The sequence below is a fragment of the Ceratotherium simum genome, chromosome 7 (genome assembly GCF_057802395.1).
Source record: "Ceratotherium simum simum isolate JZ-2026a chromosome 7, ASM5780239v1, whole genome shotgun sequence".
NCBI lineage: Eukaryota > Metazoa > Chordata > Mammalia > Perissodactyla > Rhinocerotidae > Ceratotherium > Ceratotherium simum.
The window spans coordinates 83,199,361-83,217,779 of NC_141906.1; the positions used below are offsets into that span (position 1 = coordinate 83,199,361).

Genomic DNA, 18,419 nt, shown 5'->3' on the forward strand with positions numbered 1-18,419 from the left:
TTTGTCTGACGTCCTGTATGTTGATGTTGAGTTAGTTGTATACCCTCTCTGAGTTTCAATGTATTTACTGTACAGTGAGGATAATGCCTATAAGTTATGAGTTACTGTGAGGATTTAAAAGGAAGCAGCAAATGTTAAGCCCCCGGCAAAGTTCTCAGCATAGTAGGTGTTCAGTGGTCCTTCCCTTCCCATCCCATCTCTCCTCCCTTTGTGAACTGGTCCCTAAAGAGCTGGTCCCGTTTGCGGGGTGGGGCGTGTAGTCATGTGCATTCAACTCAAAGCATGTACCCTTATACTAGAAACTGGAAAGCAACTAGTCTTGTCTGATGGCAAGTCCAATTCATGATTAGCAATAATTCCCTTATGTTCCCACATTAAACAATTGATGAAGAGATACTTCTTAGCAGTTTCTTGGATGTTGCCAAATATAATGGAGCACTTATGGTTACAGGTAGGTTGCTGTGAAATTCAATTTACACTAATACACCCAGAGGCAGGAAAGCATGGAGTGAGGAATGCATGGTGTTTACTTTACTCTCCTATGTCTCTATCAGGAATGACTGAACTGGGTCAGAGAGCAGAGCTCATAAAAACTTCCTTCCACATTTCAGCTCATCCTGAAAGGAACAGATTCCAAACTTCAGAACCAGTGGTTTATGACTAATCTCAAATAAATCACTAGCTTTTCTCCCAGGGCTTCATGATTTTCCAGCAAACATGGATAGTTTTAATATGGAGAGAGAGAAAGAATAAGATGTAAGAAATGACAACAGGGTTCTGGTGAAAGAAATAACAATTTGCCCAAGGCTATGTCATTAAGGAGCTCTGTACATTTGCAAACTCTAATTAGGGATTCTGAACATCTACAGTCTGCCCTTTCCCTTCTAAAACGTAGAGGCAGCAGCGCATTTTTGGCAAGAGAGTAGGGTCTGTTGCACGTCCCCATCCCAGGCTGCGTCCTGGTTTCTCACTTAAAGATGCTGTTTGTCTCAGAACCACTAGCACATCTGAAGAGTAGTTAGCAACTGCTTTGGGGAGGAGGGGCATGTCCATCCCAACCTCTAAACCGAGCACCCCCAGCACTGCCCCTCATGTCTGTGTTTATCCTCTTGTTGCCTCTAGAGGTATACATTTTTAGTAACCCTAATAAATCACATTGAATAGTACTTTATGTTTAAAATATGATTTCTCACAGTTTTGTCTGATCCACAGAACATCTATTTTGAAGAGGCAAGATATGCATTAATATAATTAAAATAATCAGAGTTAAATGATTTACGTGAGTTTATACAGCTAGTAAGTGTTGGGTCTGAACTTAATTCATCAGTCTTCTGATGCAAAGCTTAGGGATCTTTTTATCAAAAGAGACCCCAGAGATCCCACAATACTGGAATATGTATTCTATTGTACAGATATTTCTATTAGAAAGAAGGAGGAAGGAAAGAAAGAATAAGAGGAAGGAAGGAAGGACTGACTAGTTCTTTTAGTCAAAATAAGCCAGATTAATACCTTTCTCAGTGGACTCAGCAGTGGGTTTAATTGATCGTTTCTCTGTCATGGTATAGAGATAGCTAGGGACGCCTGGTCACAGGGAGCGGCAGCTATAGTACTGCCTCAAAAGAACACTCTCCTGGAAGGCTACAGCTCTCTGGTCCAGCACACATTGAAAGGAGGATCAACGGGAGGGTGATGAAAAGGAATTGCTGGTGATGGAATAGCGAGGAGGAAAAGATACTTATGCAAACGTGGGAAGGTCCAAAAAAATGTATTGATTAAACCTCCCACCCACTCTTCTCATAGAGAATAACACCAAATAGAAATGAACAGAGAGGGCTCCCTTTCCCAGATGTACTATGGGCACAGAGATTTTCACACGGAGATATGAAGGAAGATGCTGGGTGAGGAACAGATTGCATGTGGGTGGATGAATCAACAAGACTCAAAGAACACAACGTTGGGAATCTGCATTCAACTGTACTTAACACTCTGTATGAAGAGAATATATTTCTCTTCATTCTCTACATTCAGGTCCCACTTTCTACACTGCTGTCTGGGTAACCTTGAACAAATCACTAAAATCTCACTAAGCCACAGTTTCTTCATCTGTAAATAGGAATAATAATAGTGCTGCCTCATAGGATTCTTGTGAGATTAAATCAAATAATGGAGTCAAGCTCCCTGTAAAATGTCCAATGCACAACAGAGATTAATAATGTGTCAGTGCCTACATGGTTGTTTTCTGTTTATTTTTTATGTATATATCCATGATTCCACATACATTTGTTATTTTTCTAAGCCTTCTACTCCCTCATTAAAGAAAACACTCTGAAAATCTGCAATTTTCAGTTGTATGTCTTTGAACAAGTTCCTTGACCTTTCTGAATCCTCATCTGTAAAATCTGGGAAGGGAAACAATTAGGGTGACCAGTGCATCCCCATTTCCTGGAACTTTTCCGATTTCAGCACCGAAAGTCCTGTGTTCCAGGAAACTCCTTAGTTCCAGGTAAACTGGGACAGTTGGTCACCTTAGAAATAGTATCAACCTGTGGGGTTAATGCAGGAGTAAAATAAAGTAGAGGTGATATATGTAAAACACCTGTTATATAGCAGATATTTAATAAATAGTAGCTGTCAACATTATTATAGATGCTGCGAGTCTTTGGGGGCTATATAAAGATCTTGAGGAAGTTCAGTCATTTCAGTTTATTTGCATTTTCATACAGCCTTGTAAAAACATTCTAATCCATTAATTCAAAAATACATGTTGAAAACAAACTGAGGCAGGCATTATGGTATGTGCTGAACACTTCAAGAAACCAGACAACCAATGGGGCTTACGTTTTATTTGGGAGAGCAGACACATGCAACAATCTAATATAGAGAATTCTGCTTCAGAAAAGATGATCAAGGAAGGCTTCATAGAGGAGCTAGGATTTGAAGAACAAGACAAAGCCAGCCAGGTGAAGAGCAGGGAGAAAGTCAAGGCTAAAGGACCTGAGTCAAGGACTGGCTTGAGGTGTTTCAGGAGGAAAGGAGGCCAGTGGAGTGAGAAAAAAGAGAACAGCATGGGATGGGTATGGAGAGGGAGGCAGGATCTGGCTCATGAAGGGTCTTTGAGGCCAAGGAAGGAGTTTGTCTTCATGATCCATGACTGACTCATCTCTTTGTTCAGTCTGGATGAGAGAAGGAAGGTCCTAGATCAAGCATAATTTGCCATCACCTGAAATCCATACCTTAACAACTCAACTTTGCACTAGACTTTGCCTCGGTCTACAGTGGCCAGTTTGAAAAGATGGATTAGTCCACAAACCAGCATCTGCTTGGTTGCATCTTTAAGAGCTTCCTGATCTAGATTGAACATTCATACACCAGGCTATTGATATAGTCCTGAGTAGCTGTGTGGGGTCTGGAAACCAGGAAAGTTGAGGGTACTCCAGGTTGGTCCTTTCAATTCTGTAGGGACAAAGGTTCTGAGGCCTTGGCAGTGATGCAGCCCTTGCTGTGAAAACTGTCTTGAGTTTTCATGGGCGTCTCAGATCTTCACTACAGAGAGGAGGCAGGTGGAGAAGTGCCGCTGGCAGCAAAGGAAGCCATCTGGGATGCATAGATCTGCATGTGTCATGCGGAGTAACCTGGTCCAGGCAGCTTATGTGCATTCTCAGCCCCACAGGACCATGAAGTGCTTAATAAAGCATCTTAATTTGGATTTAATAGGATATCTACTGTGTGCTAAAAACAGCAAATTGCTATTTATTAATGACATAATTATTAAAACTTAACACCTGGGCAGTGGAAGCTAAACCAAGAGTGGAGAAGTTCCCTAGAATACTGTTTTAATAATGTTATTTAATTATTTACACATTTGAGTTAAAATTCAATAAGAGCTAGATTAAACTTTAACATAATATATTAAATATGGAACTGTATCCAAAGCGTGTGGCTTACCTGGCTTCTGCCTTTCTTCCCAAATATAACCTAGCCACTTCTTGGTCTTGCTGTTTCCATAGTGGTATGTCTTCTAGATGTAGACCTCAAAAGTCAGCAGAGACATTACATATATCTATGTGAAAACAAGCTGATGACCATTTTTAAGGAACCATGAACTCTTAGCAAATCTCAGACCTCACCCCAGACCTTTGATTTTGTAACTTCAACTGTTAACAGGATAGTTCTGCCTGTCTGCATGTCCCTTATCATCTTACCATCAGCGTTTCTAAAACAGAGTCAAACTAATCAAACTAATGTTCTCCCATAAAGTAGTTTTCCCTGTAACATCCAGAGGTCTGCTAGTTCTGCCATCCAGCTGCTGTTGAACAAAATGGCATTCATATTTGACTCTGTATTCCTAGTTCTTCTGTCCAGGCAATCATCAATTACCCACACGTTTTCTTTGGCATTGCTCACAAATGCAGCCGTTTCTTTCCATCCTTTATAGACCAAAGTTTAATCCCTGCCTTGAACATCACTGGTGCAAATTGATTTCTCGAACTCCAGCTTCTGTCTATTCCACTCCCTTTGACACATTGTTACCAGATTATTTTGCTTAAAGATACCTTTTTTTAAAAAAGTATGCATTCGGGGCCGGCCCGGTGGCGGCATGGTTAAGTGCGCGTGCTCGGCTTCCACGGCCCGGGGTTCACAGGTTCGGATCCCGGGCACACACCGATGCACCACTTGTCAAGCCATGCTGTGGCGGCGTCCCCTACAAAGTAGAGGAAGATGGGCACGGATGTTAGCCCAGGGCCAATCTTCCTCAGAAAAAAGAGGAGGATTGGCAGCAGATATTAGCTCAGGGCTAATCTTCCTCACACACACACACACACACACACACACACACAAAATATATATATATGCATTCCTTTTTTTAAAAAATTTCAAATGCTTACCCTTACCTATAGAATAGAGTTAAAATCCAGGACCTAGCCGTTCAGGCTGTTTCATAATCTGACTCTAACCTACTTCGTTGATTTTGTATCCCGCGCTTCCTTGAGTCGGTTAAAATTTATCAACTGTCCATTCTGTTTTGACACTACGTGTGTGTTTGCCAAGCACATACAGTATTAAAACTCGCTTATTGAGTACTTCACATTGCTATGAGCTTCTTTAAGTGCATTTTATAAGCTTACCCCTTAAATCCTCAAAGGAACCCTGTGAGGTACATGCAATTATTAGCTTGATTGCATAGATGAGGAGGTGAGGCACAGAGAGGTGAAGGGACTTGGCCAAGCTTACCCAGTTTGAACATAGTAGAGTCAGGATCTCAACTGCTGTTCTCTCTCTTGTCTCCATTGCCGAGAATGTCTTTCCTCTTCTCCTTCTCAGAGCTGATTAACTTTTACTTAAGTTCTCAGGCTTAGCTTGGGTGTCACATATCCATGAAGCCTCGCATGATATTCATCTCCAGGCTGGCTTAGGTATGTATCCTCTGTATTTCCCCAACACCTTATCTATCCTTCTATGTCACAATACATTAAAGGAATATGCTTCTTATTTTTATATCTCTATACTGGGAACTCCTTGAGGACAAGGACTGTGTCTTTTTTAGTGTTATGTTCTTGATGCTAAGCACAATGCTGGTATATGAAGTGATCAATGAATATTGATGAATGAATGAATAAATGAGTGAGTTAATGAGTGAAAACAAAGGAACCCTGTTTCTAACAGCCTGCATGATGAGAAGAGGCTAAGATGTAGAATGTATTCATGGAAACAATATAAAAATATAAGTATCGCTATCTCAGTTGGCCAAAACTTCCTTATGAACATGGATTGGCTAAGACCACAGTGCATCCTTATCAATTCAGTTTCATTTTAAATACTGGCAGTGTGCTACAAGTTGGCGCCTAGAATATGATACTTCTAATCCCCTAGCATCTTAGGCACTATGCCAATTTAGTTCCAATAATTGGGATTGCACCTCTGGTCAAACCACCTCAGCTCTATGCCATGAATAGTCTGCCTTTCAAATTCATCCAGGAGCAGCTTGCCACCTTCGAGCTACACTCTTAGGCAGGATTGAAAGGACAGCAAGCATTTCTCCAACTTCTACTTCATGAGTTGGACAATTTCCAATTGTTAGTGGAGGGAGACAATTCTAGATGATTCTTCCAAGCATGAGGTGTGATTGTCTCATTTAATATACTTACTGTGCTGACAGGTTTGGCCCAAACCACCTTCTATTCTACTTGGGGACTATCCATTGTTCTCTAGTGTATGATTAGCAGATTAGCTATCATGTAAGAAGCCAGGGAAATGAACTCCCAGTAAGCCCTTCCAAAGCAAAAGTAATTCATTACCCAGTCTGATTTCCACTTAAAATGTACTTTAAGCACACTTCCAACTACAAACTCTAAATCACCCTGTGTTCACAAAGTCCATCATTTTTTATTTTATTGCATGGCGTTGGCGTGACATAATCCCTTGCAGAGCATCTCGGAGTGCTTTACAGATCAATAAATTACTTACCTGCACAGTTGAAACAATGTCTGCAAGGCCAGCTCAGTCATTCTGCAGGCAGCCTGTCCTCCAGGAAGCAGGCAAGGCTGTGTGGCTGCCAAGGATGGGCAGGAGCAGGGGCCAGGCAAATGTATGGGCTGGGGGAGTAGAGCTTCATGAAGTGAATGTTCCAGTTAAAACTCTGTGAATAAAATACATCAAGTGTAAAGGATTCTAGAACTAAGAGAGTTTAGAAATTTGGATCCTTCAGACAGTCAGCAAATCAAGTGTTCAGTCATAACTCATCAATTATCTTTCTGTTCTGGAAGATTCAATCTAGTTTTTAAAATGATACAGCCATAAATTGCAATCTTATGTCTTAGAAGTCCTGGATTGTAGAACCAATGGTTACTCCTCAACCCTCACCACACTGACTCTTCATTGTTTCTGTCCTACCAAATATTTGTGAGAGTGTAGGGAAGCGCGCACACACACACACACACACACTGCCTTTCCATCTGAAGCTTGATGTGGATTAAATCTAAAAATGGTTAATTGGTTCTTACTTTATGGAAGACACCCAATTCAGGACAGCAGAAAATAAAAAAAAAAGATGGGTAAGTCTTGCTCAGTATCTGATATTCAGATAATTTATAGCATAGAAGAAAGATGAGACAAATGAAATATAAGAGACTTTATTTTAAATGCCTTACAGGAGGCTATGGGATCCTCAAGAAGAAGAGGTCACATCCTCTTAGAGACCACTTGGGGGACCTTATGGAAGGGGGTGCTAACTCCACCAGGCCTTGAACAATTCATTAGGTATAGATAGTTGGAGAGAAGAGTCTAAGTGACCAAAATCAACAGCAAGTCCTAGGGATAAGGAAACAAAAATGCAGTGCATGCTTTTTAATGAGTGTTCCTAGTTGGGTGGAGCATGAGAGAGGAGGGAAAGACAATTTTAAAGGGAAGGAGGGAAAGGAACAAAGGCTAAGAGAAGGTATCTGCATGATTCTCCCTTTTTGTGGTGGAGAAGATCCAATTAGGAGTGAGTGATTAACAGTTCAGGTAGAGGAAAACCTAGCACTGAAATTTCCAACTAATCTGATTTTCATGTGAGGGTCATACTCTGGAACAGGTAACCAGGTGGAGGTTCAGCTTCACTGGGATCTCCAGCAGGCCAGATGGCATTGTGTACTGGGTGGATGATGTGTCCTGGAATTGCACACTATGGTAGCTCCGAGGAGTCTCAAAGGAAAGAACCTAACATGAAGACCCCTAAGAGAGCCAGATGGAGGGGCCACTTAATTTCCGAAAAACTAATGTGTCAAAACCAGTGTCAGTAGAATTGAAATGACATGTGTTAATGATCCAATTCTGAGGTTGCTACAAACATTTAGCAAGTTTGGAAGGTGGTTCCCTTGAACAACCATTGTAAATCCATCATATAAATATTTGTTGAGCTTTTACCATGGATATAAATATAAATAAGTCATGGTTCAGGCCATCAAAAAGCTCATGGTCTAGTGGGTGAGAGATGCTAAGCAAATAACCATAGGGTAAGTGCCAAGGATTGGTGTTTGGGGCCCCAAAAATGGCACTCTTACTTTATAAGCCAGTTGGCAGACAAGACAAATGAAAAGTCATATACAAACCAAATATCTCATTCACTGGTGGTTAAGATGATACTGGCGAATTAGACTTAGATGTGCAGCAGCAATGAGCTTCTAATTCTGAACCCCAGAATGAGATGGGTGCACACAAGGAGCTGCTGGCTGTGCTGCAGGATGTACGCATCCCCATGGGATGCTGCCCCATGAAACATGCACAAAGAGGAACACAACAGAATGTAGGCTTCCTACGGGAAGCCTGGTTCCAAAACAAATGATGAAGGAAGTGGGGAGGGAGTCCTGCCCCCAAATTTACCAATTTGAATGAACCCTTCCCCTCCTTGGGGGATTAATTTAGGTATAGAGAGAGAAAGAGACCAAGTGTGTTAAGGCTACCTGATGTTCCTTTTGTCGCCTCATCGGGTGTGTGTAGTGTACTCTGGGAACATGGATGAGAAGCAGCATTCATTTTGAGTTATACAGGAGGGCAGAGAGGAGTAGCGGTAGGAAAAGCTGCAACAAAGTGGCATTGGATTTGGACCTTAAAGGATGACTGGTAGTTTTCCAAGAAGGACATAAAGAACAATATAGATCCCCAATACATGATGACTAGGAGGGACATGATGTGTTGGGGATGAGAAGGGGAGTAAGTAGAGATGGAATCATTGGGAAGGACAGTGGAAACATAGGTTGGTGCTTGATTCTGAATGGCCTGGTATACTAGGATAGGAGCTTGGATGTCATCATATAGGAAATGGGGAGCAATTGGAGGTGTTTAGGCAGAGATGTGATATGATCAGAACTGCATTATATAAAAATGACTCTGAATGCAGCGTGGAGAATGACTCGTGGATATGTGTTGGAGATGGGTGGGGGTGAGAGTGGAAACAGGGAGAGGGCGGAGGCTAGGGGAATAGTTATTGCAGTATTGCAGTGGATTCCATTCCCATTCAGGTTCCCTGACTTTGTGTTTAAATAGGAGGAAATAAAAGCTAAATTCAAGGTAAGACATTTCTTTCATGTTTAAGGTAATTCCTCTAATGTCTTGTAATTTACTTCTATAGTTCTTATGAATTTCAGTCCCTGGGCTATTCTGCCAACTACGATTTTAAGACGACAAAGAAATGTTTCAGCAGGATTTTTATTGTCCTTCTACCTGTTTTGTCTCCACAGTGTCTCCCAAAATTGTAGAAATTTCTTCAGATATCTCCATTAATGAAGGGAACAATATCAGCCTCACCTGCATAGCAACAGGTAGACCAGAACCTACAGTTACCTGGAGGCACATCTCCCCCAAAGGTAAGAGAAGCAGTTTGCTGTGTCGTGTGGTGAGAGGAAATGGGAGAATTGTTTGTCATGACTAGGAGGTTACGGTGATCTAGTCCAAAGGGTCCTACGTTTTTAGGAGCCTAACAATATACTTAGGGCTCTGCAGAGAATTTTGGTATTCTCTGCAAGATAAGTATATTATCCTCTACGGTTTCAGAAATCATAGTTGAGGATCTTTCCAATCCCTGGGAAATTAATCCCAGTTGTTTCTGGATAAAGTGCTGGTAAGAGGTTCTGGGTGAACTTTACTAGTCGTGTTTGATGATGGAATGATTAGCTTTGGTGGCATTGTTCAGCTGGTTGTTTTAAGAGATAGGAAACACCGACACACAATGATGAATGAAATCTTTGAATGGCCATATTCCTAAAAGGAAAATTTCCAAGTCTGTGCCTCTTCAGCATTGCCAAATATCTGGTCTTTAGTCCATTAGTTGTTTTGTGGTTTTGTTGTTGTTTTACTCTGATTAATCCTAGATAACAATAACTTAATGTGTGACTATAGTGAAAAATTTACTTTGTCTAAATGTCTAGCTGTTTTGTAGACCAGACTAAGTGTTGTTTTGTGCTTTCATGGATTGAACGTTAAACCTTTAGAATTTAAGGCAAGATGCCATTTATCATTAAGCTAGCTTTTATGCGAGGTGCCTTAAACTATTTCATTTGTTCTTAAATACTTATTGAGTGCTTGCAATAGTCCAGGCACTCTTCTAAGCACTGGGGATATTGTTTATTTATATTATTTATATATTTATTATTTATATTATTGTTTATTTATATTATTTTTATTTATATTAAACAATAAACTGGGGTTTATTGTTTATTCTAAGCAATAAACCAAAACATACAAGTTCCTCCTCTCACGAGCTCACATTCTTATGAGAAAAATGACAAAAGGAATGAATATACAATATAACAGGTGGTGATAAGGATGAGATGATAGAGCAGCGTACATTGACAGAAGAACAAGAGGTTTGGTTAAGGAAGGGCTTTGAAAAGGTGACATTTGAGCAGAGAAATGAATAACGATTTTTAATTTCATTACTTATTGCCGGTTAACGTGAAACATGTTTATGTAAGTATGTATATATACATATGTATGTATGCATGCACGTATGTATGAAGGTATGTGTATTGTTGGGTGGTGCGGGTTTAAGGATTCTAAAGGAGCAATAGTGGTGGCTGTTTGCTTGGTGTTTCAGGTTGGGTTGCCCCAAAAGCAGACCCTGAGAAGGTGATTGGCTTGAAGTCTGTTTGAGGTGCTCTTGGGATCAACCCTGTGGAAGGGAAGGGAAGGAAGTCGGTTGGGCAGAGGGAGGAGTTGCACTGCAGTCCAGTAGAACGTCTCAGCTGACCTGTGGGGAGTTCTGAAGCTAAGATGACCTTTCAGAGATGTCCTCTGTTGAGGTGAGGGGGCTGGCCTTTACAGCAGCACAGCAGTCAGTCACTGAATTTGTGCTGTCCTCAGAAGGGCCAGGCCTCTCTCTTCACAAGAGACAGTCTCCATAAAGGGCTGCAGCTGAGGGCTGTCCACTAGCCGCACGTCCCCCCACTGGGCAGACGTCCTCCATTCCTGATGGTGGCAGTGCATTGCACTGTCTGCTACACTTGGACATTTCAAAAAATCAATTTAGGGCAATGAATGGGCCCTAAATACCAAATTCTGTCTCTCAGACAGTGACAGTTTGCCCTGATAGAAGTTCTCAGAGAAGGCATGAGACTTTCAATGTGTTTGGCCTGAATTCCTGGGAGCTGTCCCATGCCACCATTCCTGATGCTACCACTGTGAGCAAAGGTATCAGAGAGAGCTCCTCACATCTCTGCCAATCTCTTGATTTGAAATTACGTTACATGTGGACTGACCCAAAATCTGAGAGGGGCTTCAGCTGTGCGTGAGATCATTAGTGATGGAACGTGACCCTGGGGCACATCCGAAGGAGGGGCCATCCCATTGGACAGACAGTTTCTAAGTCCATGGTGTACACCATCCATCACTGCTTAATGCTGAGTCCCCAGTGCTATTGGATGCCAGGGTGGTCTGTGCCTTTAGAATGTGCAGAACATTCATCATCCCAGGTAGGCCCACTTTGCCTTATGTTAAGAGGCACTGTGCCCCTCCCTCTCTCAGGTCTCCCCTGTCTCCTGCCTGAGGTCTTTTCTCATTCCTTCCCAGGCCCTCCACTCTTTGTCCTTTTCTGGGTCCATTTTTTCCCGCTCCTCCATACATTTTCTCCCTTTGTCTTGCCCTTTTATGCTTTCTATTTTTGTTCTTCACTTTCCCTTTCTCTTACAGCCTCCTAAATGTTTCCACTTTAATTGCATTTCTTTCTACATTTCCTTTTCTTTTTATTTTCCGTCTCTCTCCCCTCCTCTCAATTACTTCTGTCTCACCTCTGCGTTGGAACCCTCTTCCATCACCTTGCTGAAATTCATACCATTGTGCCTTAGAATCCTTTTCTTCCTTTCGTGACCATCTAGCAGACTCATTTCCTCAGAGGACTTTACCTGAGCCTGGGCCAGATGCTTCCATTTTCCTGGGGTTTTAGCTGCTATGGAAACAGAAGATGGATCAAGGGGAGAGGAGCTGGATAATGAGAATCTACCTGTGGATTAGAGTAATTTAGATGAACAGCTTTTCCAGATCCCTGGTCCAGATTATCTATCCCAGATTCAAACTGATGAGACATGCCAAGCAGTAACTAATCACCTCGGACTCACCCGGGTGCCGTTTTCCTGGTGACTGATTATTTGGAGATCAGAGATGTCATTGCGCTACTGCCAAATCTCAACTGAGGGTAGAGACCCTTAGCAGTCAGACCTTCATCTTTCCCCGCTAGATATTTCCAGAAAGGTGCTTATTTTAAATCAGTTGGGACAGGCTTGGGGTTCCTTGGAGAAAAAGATATGCCACACCTTAGCAAAAGCTCCAAAGGCAAAGAGCTATTGTCATCTTTTGTCTCATTCTGTGCAGGTGAATCATGTTTCAATCAAGATCATTCTTAGTTACACACCTATTAAATCCTCAAGTGGACAGCTGATGGAGGCTAAGCACTTTCAGCAACCCAATGGCTTCATTGCATTTTCTCTCTCCAGACTGATCCGTTTGTTCTGTACATTTCTGAAAAATCCTAGTTTCCTCCATCTAAGTCATATGGTGCTGCTTGTAATAAACTTATATAGACCTCTTTAGAATTTGTATTTGCAGGCTTGATCACCTTTTGTATGGAAAAGGAATACAGAAATATTAACTACCATTTTAGTGGTAGTGGCTCATGCATTTTGATATGCAGAAGCTAGGAGTGACTGTCTAGTAGGAAGGGGGGTGGGGGGCTTTGCCCATGAGGTCATCTGCCTAGCACTTTACATCAGATGGAGAAAATGTCAGTTGTCCATATCCAAGATGGAGAGGGTGGTAAGGGCTGCCAAGCTACCTCTCGGCACTGCCGTTGATCATGAAAAGTAGTTTTTCACTTGTTACTGGTAGTATGTCTTTTGAGTTCACTCATGAAATTACTGCTCCAAAGAGTTCAGGGAGAAAGTGCACTAGCTTTGTAAAGATACCTGCCCTCATTCTGCACGTCTATTTTGGAGTGTGCAGCTGTGGCTTGCACCTGCAGAGGCCTTGGTCTTTTCAGGAGGAATAGCCCGCATTTCACTGTCTCACATGGAAATGCCACCTCGATCTGCATGAATGTTTTATAAGCACTCACCGAATTCCGTGGAAGTGTTAGTGTACTACTTCAGGTGCTGAAGTACCATCTATGGGCCCATGGTCTCTAGACACATTTCCCGTTCATGACCCTGTGCCTTGTCTTTTGTCCTTGTCTAGGCAAGAGTTTATTTTAGCACAGCCTTTAAGTTCTAGTCTTTCTATCTCCAAAAGGATACCTTTAATGCTCTCTATTCTTCTGAGTCTGCCCGAAGTCAACAGAAGTACTATCTCTTTCAATGTATCCTAAAAGATGCTCTTTAGGACCTCACGCTCATAGAAGAGTATTCTCAAAGCCCAATTTTTATGTCTTCAGCTTCTGTTGGATTGTAAGACCTTTAGAGAAAAGGCTGAGATGCCTTATTGCCACATTCCTGGGAGCCCAACGTGAAACTCAGGTGAAAGTATGAGTCTGACCACTGATGTGTGGGTTCCACAATACATATGGAATCAGGGATCACTGAGTGTCCTAATGGAGCTCCCCTCTTGGGTGCACCTAAGGTGGGTGCCCCACCTTTCTCCCATCAAACAAAACACTGAGAAGAAAAACCACCACGTGTACTGAAAGAACACCTTGTATCCAGATATTGGTTAGGGGCTCAGACAGGTCCAGTGATCTGCTCATAGAGATGTCCTGATTTCTGATTCATGAGTTCTTTGAGACCAGGGCCTACATCTCATTTATCTTTGATTCTTCACCTCCTAGCACAATCAATGCCCAGCACCTAGAAAGCTTCTAAGAAATATTTGTTGATTCAGTGAACAAGCATTTATATTTGCCAGTGCCCCACAGGAACATGCCTATTCTCCCAGTTCCAAGACTTCCTCTTGATCCTTAGGGAACTCTCCTCCACTTTGATGTTGCAGTTCAGACCTGATGTGTTTACTGCTGCAACTCTGCTAGCAAGTGTCTAGGACATTTTCTGTGGTCTTCACAGAATCTTCTAGCCTTGCCTGAAGTTCTCCTAGTCGGGAACCTGATGTGGCAGGGCTCAACTTCTACATGGAGAGACTCCTTTTCGAGTTCTCTTTTACAAAAGCTGAGAAGGCTCACAAGTGACTTTGAAGGTGCGTCTTCTGTGAGCTCCCTTCTGCCTTCATCACTGCCTCACTGCAGTCACTCTCCTGATGTGTCTGTTTCTCTGACTTGCTCTTCATCTGGCCCTTCTGGGGCACCTCATCCTTTTGGTGACTTACTGTTTCCAACCCTATCCATGCCTAAACCCTCAGTGACTGCCAATAGCTCTGTAAAACAATCCTGGATGTTACCAGGGAAAGTTAATTCAACTGTATATGAAAAATTTGCTGCCCCTCATGGGTTTAAAAAATACAAGGAAAGAAATCAGTACAAAAAAGAGAAATATTATTTTAAAAATCCCCCCACCCCCACAATGTGTGAATTGAGGTGGGATAGAGATTAATTGGTTGCTTTTTCTCAAGGCCACAAAAAACATGGAGGCGGAATTAGAGTTCTGGGTTCTAAATCAAGCCCTTGTTATGGAAGCCTTCTCTTTCCACAGTGTGGAGTGGGCACTTCTGCATGCCTTCCACACCCATACCTGCAGGACTGAGCAACCTTCCTCAGAGGCCAAATCTTTCCCTTCCCACCTCAGTTCTCCTGCTGTATGTGAAGAGTCCCAGTGGACAAGTCCTGGCCCTTGTTTCACAGTTTTGCAAGACACCACTTGGTGAGGACAATGAGACCCTTGCAGGAGCTCTTCTACTTGCCAATGCCCCAAGCCCTTCCTTGCCACACACCCACCTATTTTCCCATTTGTCAGCACTGACAAGCCTACCTCCCCAGCCAAGCAGGACACTGAAGCACTAATTGGCACTGGAGGTATCACAGCTTGAGTTCAACCAGAGCTGGCAGGCGCCATGACTTCACTGACAGCTCTGTGAAAAAGTGTCAGGAGCGGAGCTCTGGCATGCCATCGGCTGACTGCAGCACCCTGGCACTAATGAGCAGCCTGTCAGCACCAGCATCAGGGGCCCCATGTGGCACAGAGATCATTAGGATGGCAGACGAAGAAAACTTCCAGCAAAGAGAAGCCAGGGATGGGAGAGAAGGACAAAATGGAACTAAAGGCATCACCTTACCCACAGATGGTAACCACCCAGCGGGAGAGGACCAAAAACAAAGAGGAAAGAAAAAGATATTTATAAAAGATCTCTATCTGTGCCAACTCTGGGCAACTCTTGAGATCTTATTTTGGTTGGGTTGCCCTGTAATTAATCGATACAGGCTATAAATCTTGTTTGCAGTAAGCCAAGGGGGAACTCAAGGACTAAATTAACTCTTCAGTCATGGCTTCTGAGCTCTGAAACCAGGAAGTTACCTAAGTTCTCAAGAAACGGGGACCTGAGAGAGAAGGGTAGCCTTGGGATCTGTGTCTTTTTGCACCCTGCCCAGTGGATCTGCTGAGCTGCCAGCTGCCTGCCTGTCTTCTACAGGAATGTTAGAATCCAGTAGAGGCAGCTAAGAGAAGGAGCCTTCTTCTCTGTTATTTCACCCCAGATGTGGGCAATGGAAATGGCCAGTGTGTCTGCTCTATTTATCTGGTTCCTGAGGGCAGGTATGAATTTTCCAGCTCGTCCATTCTTCTGCTTCTGGCTCAAGACTGAGCAGTTCCAAGCTTTATGGAATGACTGGCCCTTCTTTGTGGCTTTGGCTACCTGCAATGACTCCATTTCTATGTGTGGAGGCAGCCTGATAGATGAGCTTTGAAGGCAGATTCAACTGGATTTGAATTCCCTTCCACTACTCAACAGCTGGGTTATGCTGGGGTAGTGATAAACCTCTCCAAAGAAGCACTTCTTTATTAATTTTTTCTTACTTCTTGGCATGGCACCTAGAGTTTTCATGTTGGTCCTCGACCCCATTGCACCCCACACTGTAGTCACACTAACAACTTGACATTCACCACATACTTAGCATCCTCACCTTTGCACATACCATCTGCTCTCCCTATCATCATCCCACACCTTTTGGATAGAGTTCTACTCTTATTTTGAAACTACGCCCAAATGCTACTGGTGGGAAAGCCTTTGCTGACTTTCTTCAGTCAAATGAGTCCCCCCTTCCTCCGAGATCCCACAGCACTTTGCACACATTTCTAACGATGGCAGTTCTTGTAGCTACCCCAGGCTCAGCAGGGCCTCCTGTTGTCCTGGGAATCAGGGAGGGCAGGAACTGTCCTTACACGGTTTTGTTTTATCCCCAGTGGCGCTAGTACAGCGCCAGATGATTGTTGGCCCTGTAAGTGGTTTTTGAACAAAGAAGTATCCAATACTGTAGATACAGTATTTTTTCTCCCTTTTTAAAATTAAGCCTGTCTGTGCATAATTTAAAACAAAATCAGTTTTAGCGAGTAAAGGGTCAGATCCAGGAGCTTCATCTCTACCCATCTGTCCGTCATCTCATGTTTCGTAAACCAGTCAAAGGGATTCTTGAGAAAAGGCCCTCTGGTCTGCCCCCAGGACCAAGCTTTAGATTCTTCATCTGCAAAGTAGAGATAATAATGCCATCCTAACATGGATGTGGCAAGAATTAAATGTGCTCACCAATCAAAGCGACTGGCCCTGAACCACACATAGTAGGTGCCCATCAGCGTCACCTCTGGAGCTCAGCCAGGCCTGTCCTCTTCACTCCCACCCGGTAGATGAGAATAAATGGGGAGAAAACTAAAACGCTTTTCTCTGAAAAGGTTGAATCCTTACAAAAGCCCAAACTCAGTCAATTGCCAGATGGATGGATATTCAAAGGTTCGTAATCACCCCCTCTTCACTCCCACCATTTTCTAATTAACGGAGGTGCTGGATTAAAATTCCCAGAGTGCCCCAAGTAGCCATCCCAGGAGGGCCAAGTAATTGCTGTTGCAAAAGATATCAGAGTGGTCATTGACGGTGGGAGAAAAAAATAATTGCACCATAATGGAAAGTGGCAGATCTCCTGTCCAGGGAAGCAGTGGAGCGTGCGGTATTAGGCGTTAGGCCCAAGCTAGACGAGAAAGCGATTTATTATAATAAAGATAAACCTGTGGCACAACCTCAGGTGTGGGGCAAAGTGATCCAAATGGTTGAAACACAGCCGTGCAGACCACAGTGAGAAAGAAGAAAGTGAGGAAGACATGTATAGATCACTCTTTAACTGTATGATTCTCTTTAACTGTAAAATTACAGCTAGATAGATGCAGTTAGGGTAAAATTTGCCAATGTCAATAAGGATTTTTGTAAGTTTAATATTTATAATCTGCTTTAAAGCAATATTATAGATGTACAACTTCCTACTTCAAAGAAGAGAAAAATCATAAAAAGACTAGTGGGGAAATTAATGAGTTCAATGTGCCTGAATTGAGAACATATGAAATCAAGCCTCAGTCTAGAAACCAAGGGCAGGAGTGCATACCGCAGACACTGTTTGTGGTTTTACCCAATTATTTTAAAACCCTTGAAAAATGTTGTAGAATCAGACGTCTGCTGAATTCAGACATTGCTAACAGCATCCTCCCCCACACTCTCCTGAGTCTTCCGCTATTTATGCCGGTACTTAGTGACCGTTACCATGCAGAACTGTTTTGAGGGAACAAAAAAGGAAACATAAAAGCAAGGAGATTGTATCATCTTCCCCACAGATGCAAACCAGCCCTGGCTCAGTAAGATGCAGAGACTTGTTAAAATGGCAGCCCCTCCAGGCCAGGAGATCCTACCGCTGAGAAAGCCCATAACAGGCAGCTCTACTAGGAGTCCTGGCAGGCCTCAGCAGGGCCTTACCACGTACCACGGCCACAGTAACCTCCTCACCATCGCACCCCTGCAGACCAGCTAAAGGCTTCAGGAGTTCCATGTCTAGGATCCACCAAGAACTGCCATGAGATCTTGGAGAAAGTTTCCGTTCAAATTGGCCTTGTCACTAGGACGTCCATGTGCAGTTCTGACTTTGTACCTACTTTTAGATCCTGAATCTTGTCTTGACCTGTGCTGACTGCTTTTTCCTTAGAGTCTAAATTGCAACCAGAGTCTCTATCACCCAATAATAACAATACCTAAGAGTTTGTGGATGCTGAAAAATGTGCTAGGCACTCTTCTAAACATTTACCATAGTGGTGTGTATTCTTCACAACAACAGTGTGAGCCAGGTCCTGTGATTAGCCTGCTTCACCCATGAGAGAGCTGAGGCTTCAAGAGGTCAGGCAAATGGGCTGAGGTCACACAGCTCCAGCTGCAGAGCTGAAATCCAGCCCCCGGCAGTGTCTCGAGAACGCAGGCATTTAACCACTGTGCTATGTTGCGCCATTCTAAAGGGTGATTCCTGGACCAGCAGCGTCAGCATCTGCTTT

General features: G+C 43.0%; 1 protein-coding gene across 2 annotated transcripts in view; it reads left to right on the plus strand.

Moving 5' to 3' along the window:
• The window catches only part of NTM (neurotrimin), a 405,852-nt gene that overhangs the window by 279,010 nt on the left and 108,423 nt on the right, over window positions 1–18,419 (plus strand). For both annotated transcript variants that reach the window (XM_004438483.3, XM_014793752.2), the window contains exon 3: window positions 9,219–9,344. In XM_004438483.3, the coding sequence (XP_004438540.1) occupies window positions 9,219–9,344 (126 nt within the window). The remainder of the gene's footprint in view (window positions 1–9,218; window positions 9,345–18,419) is intronic.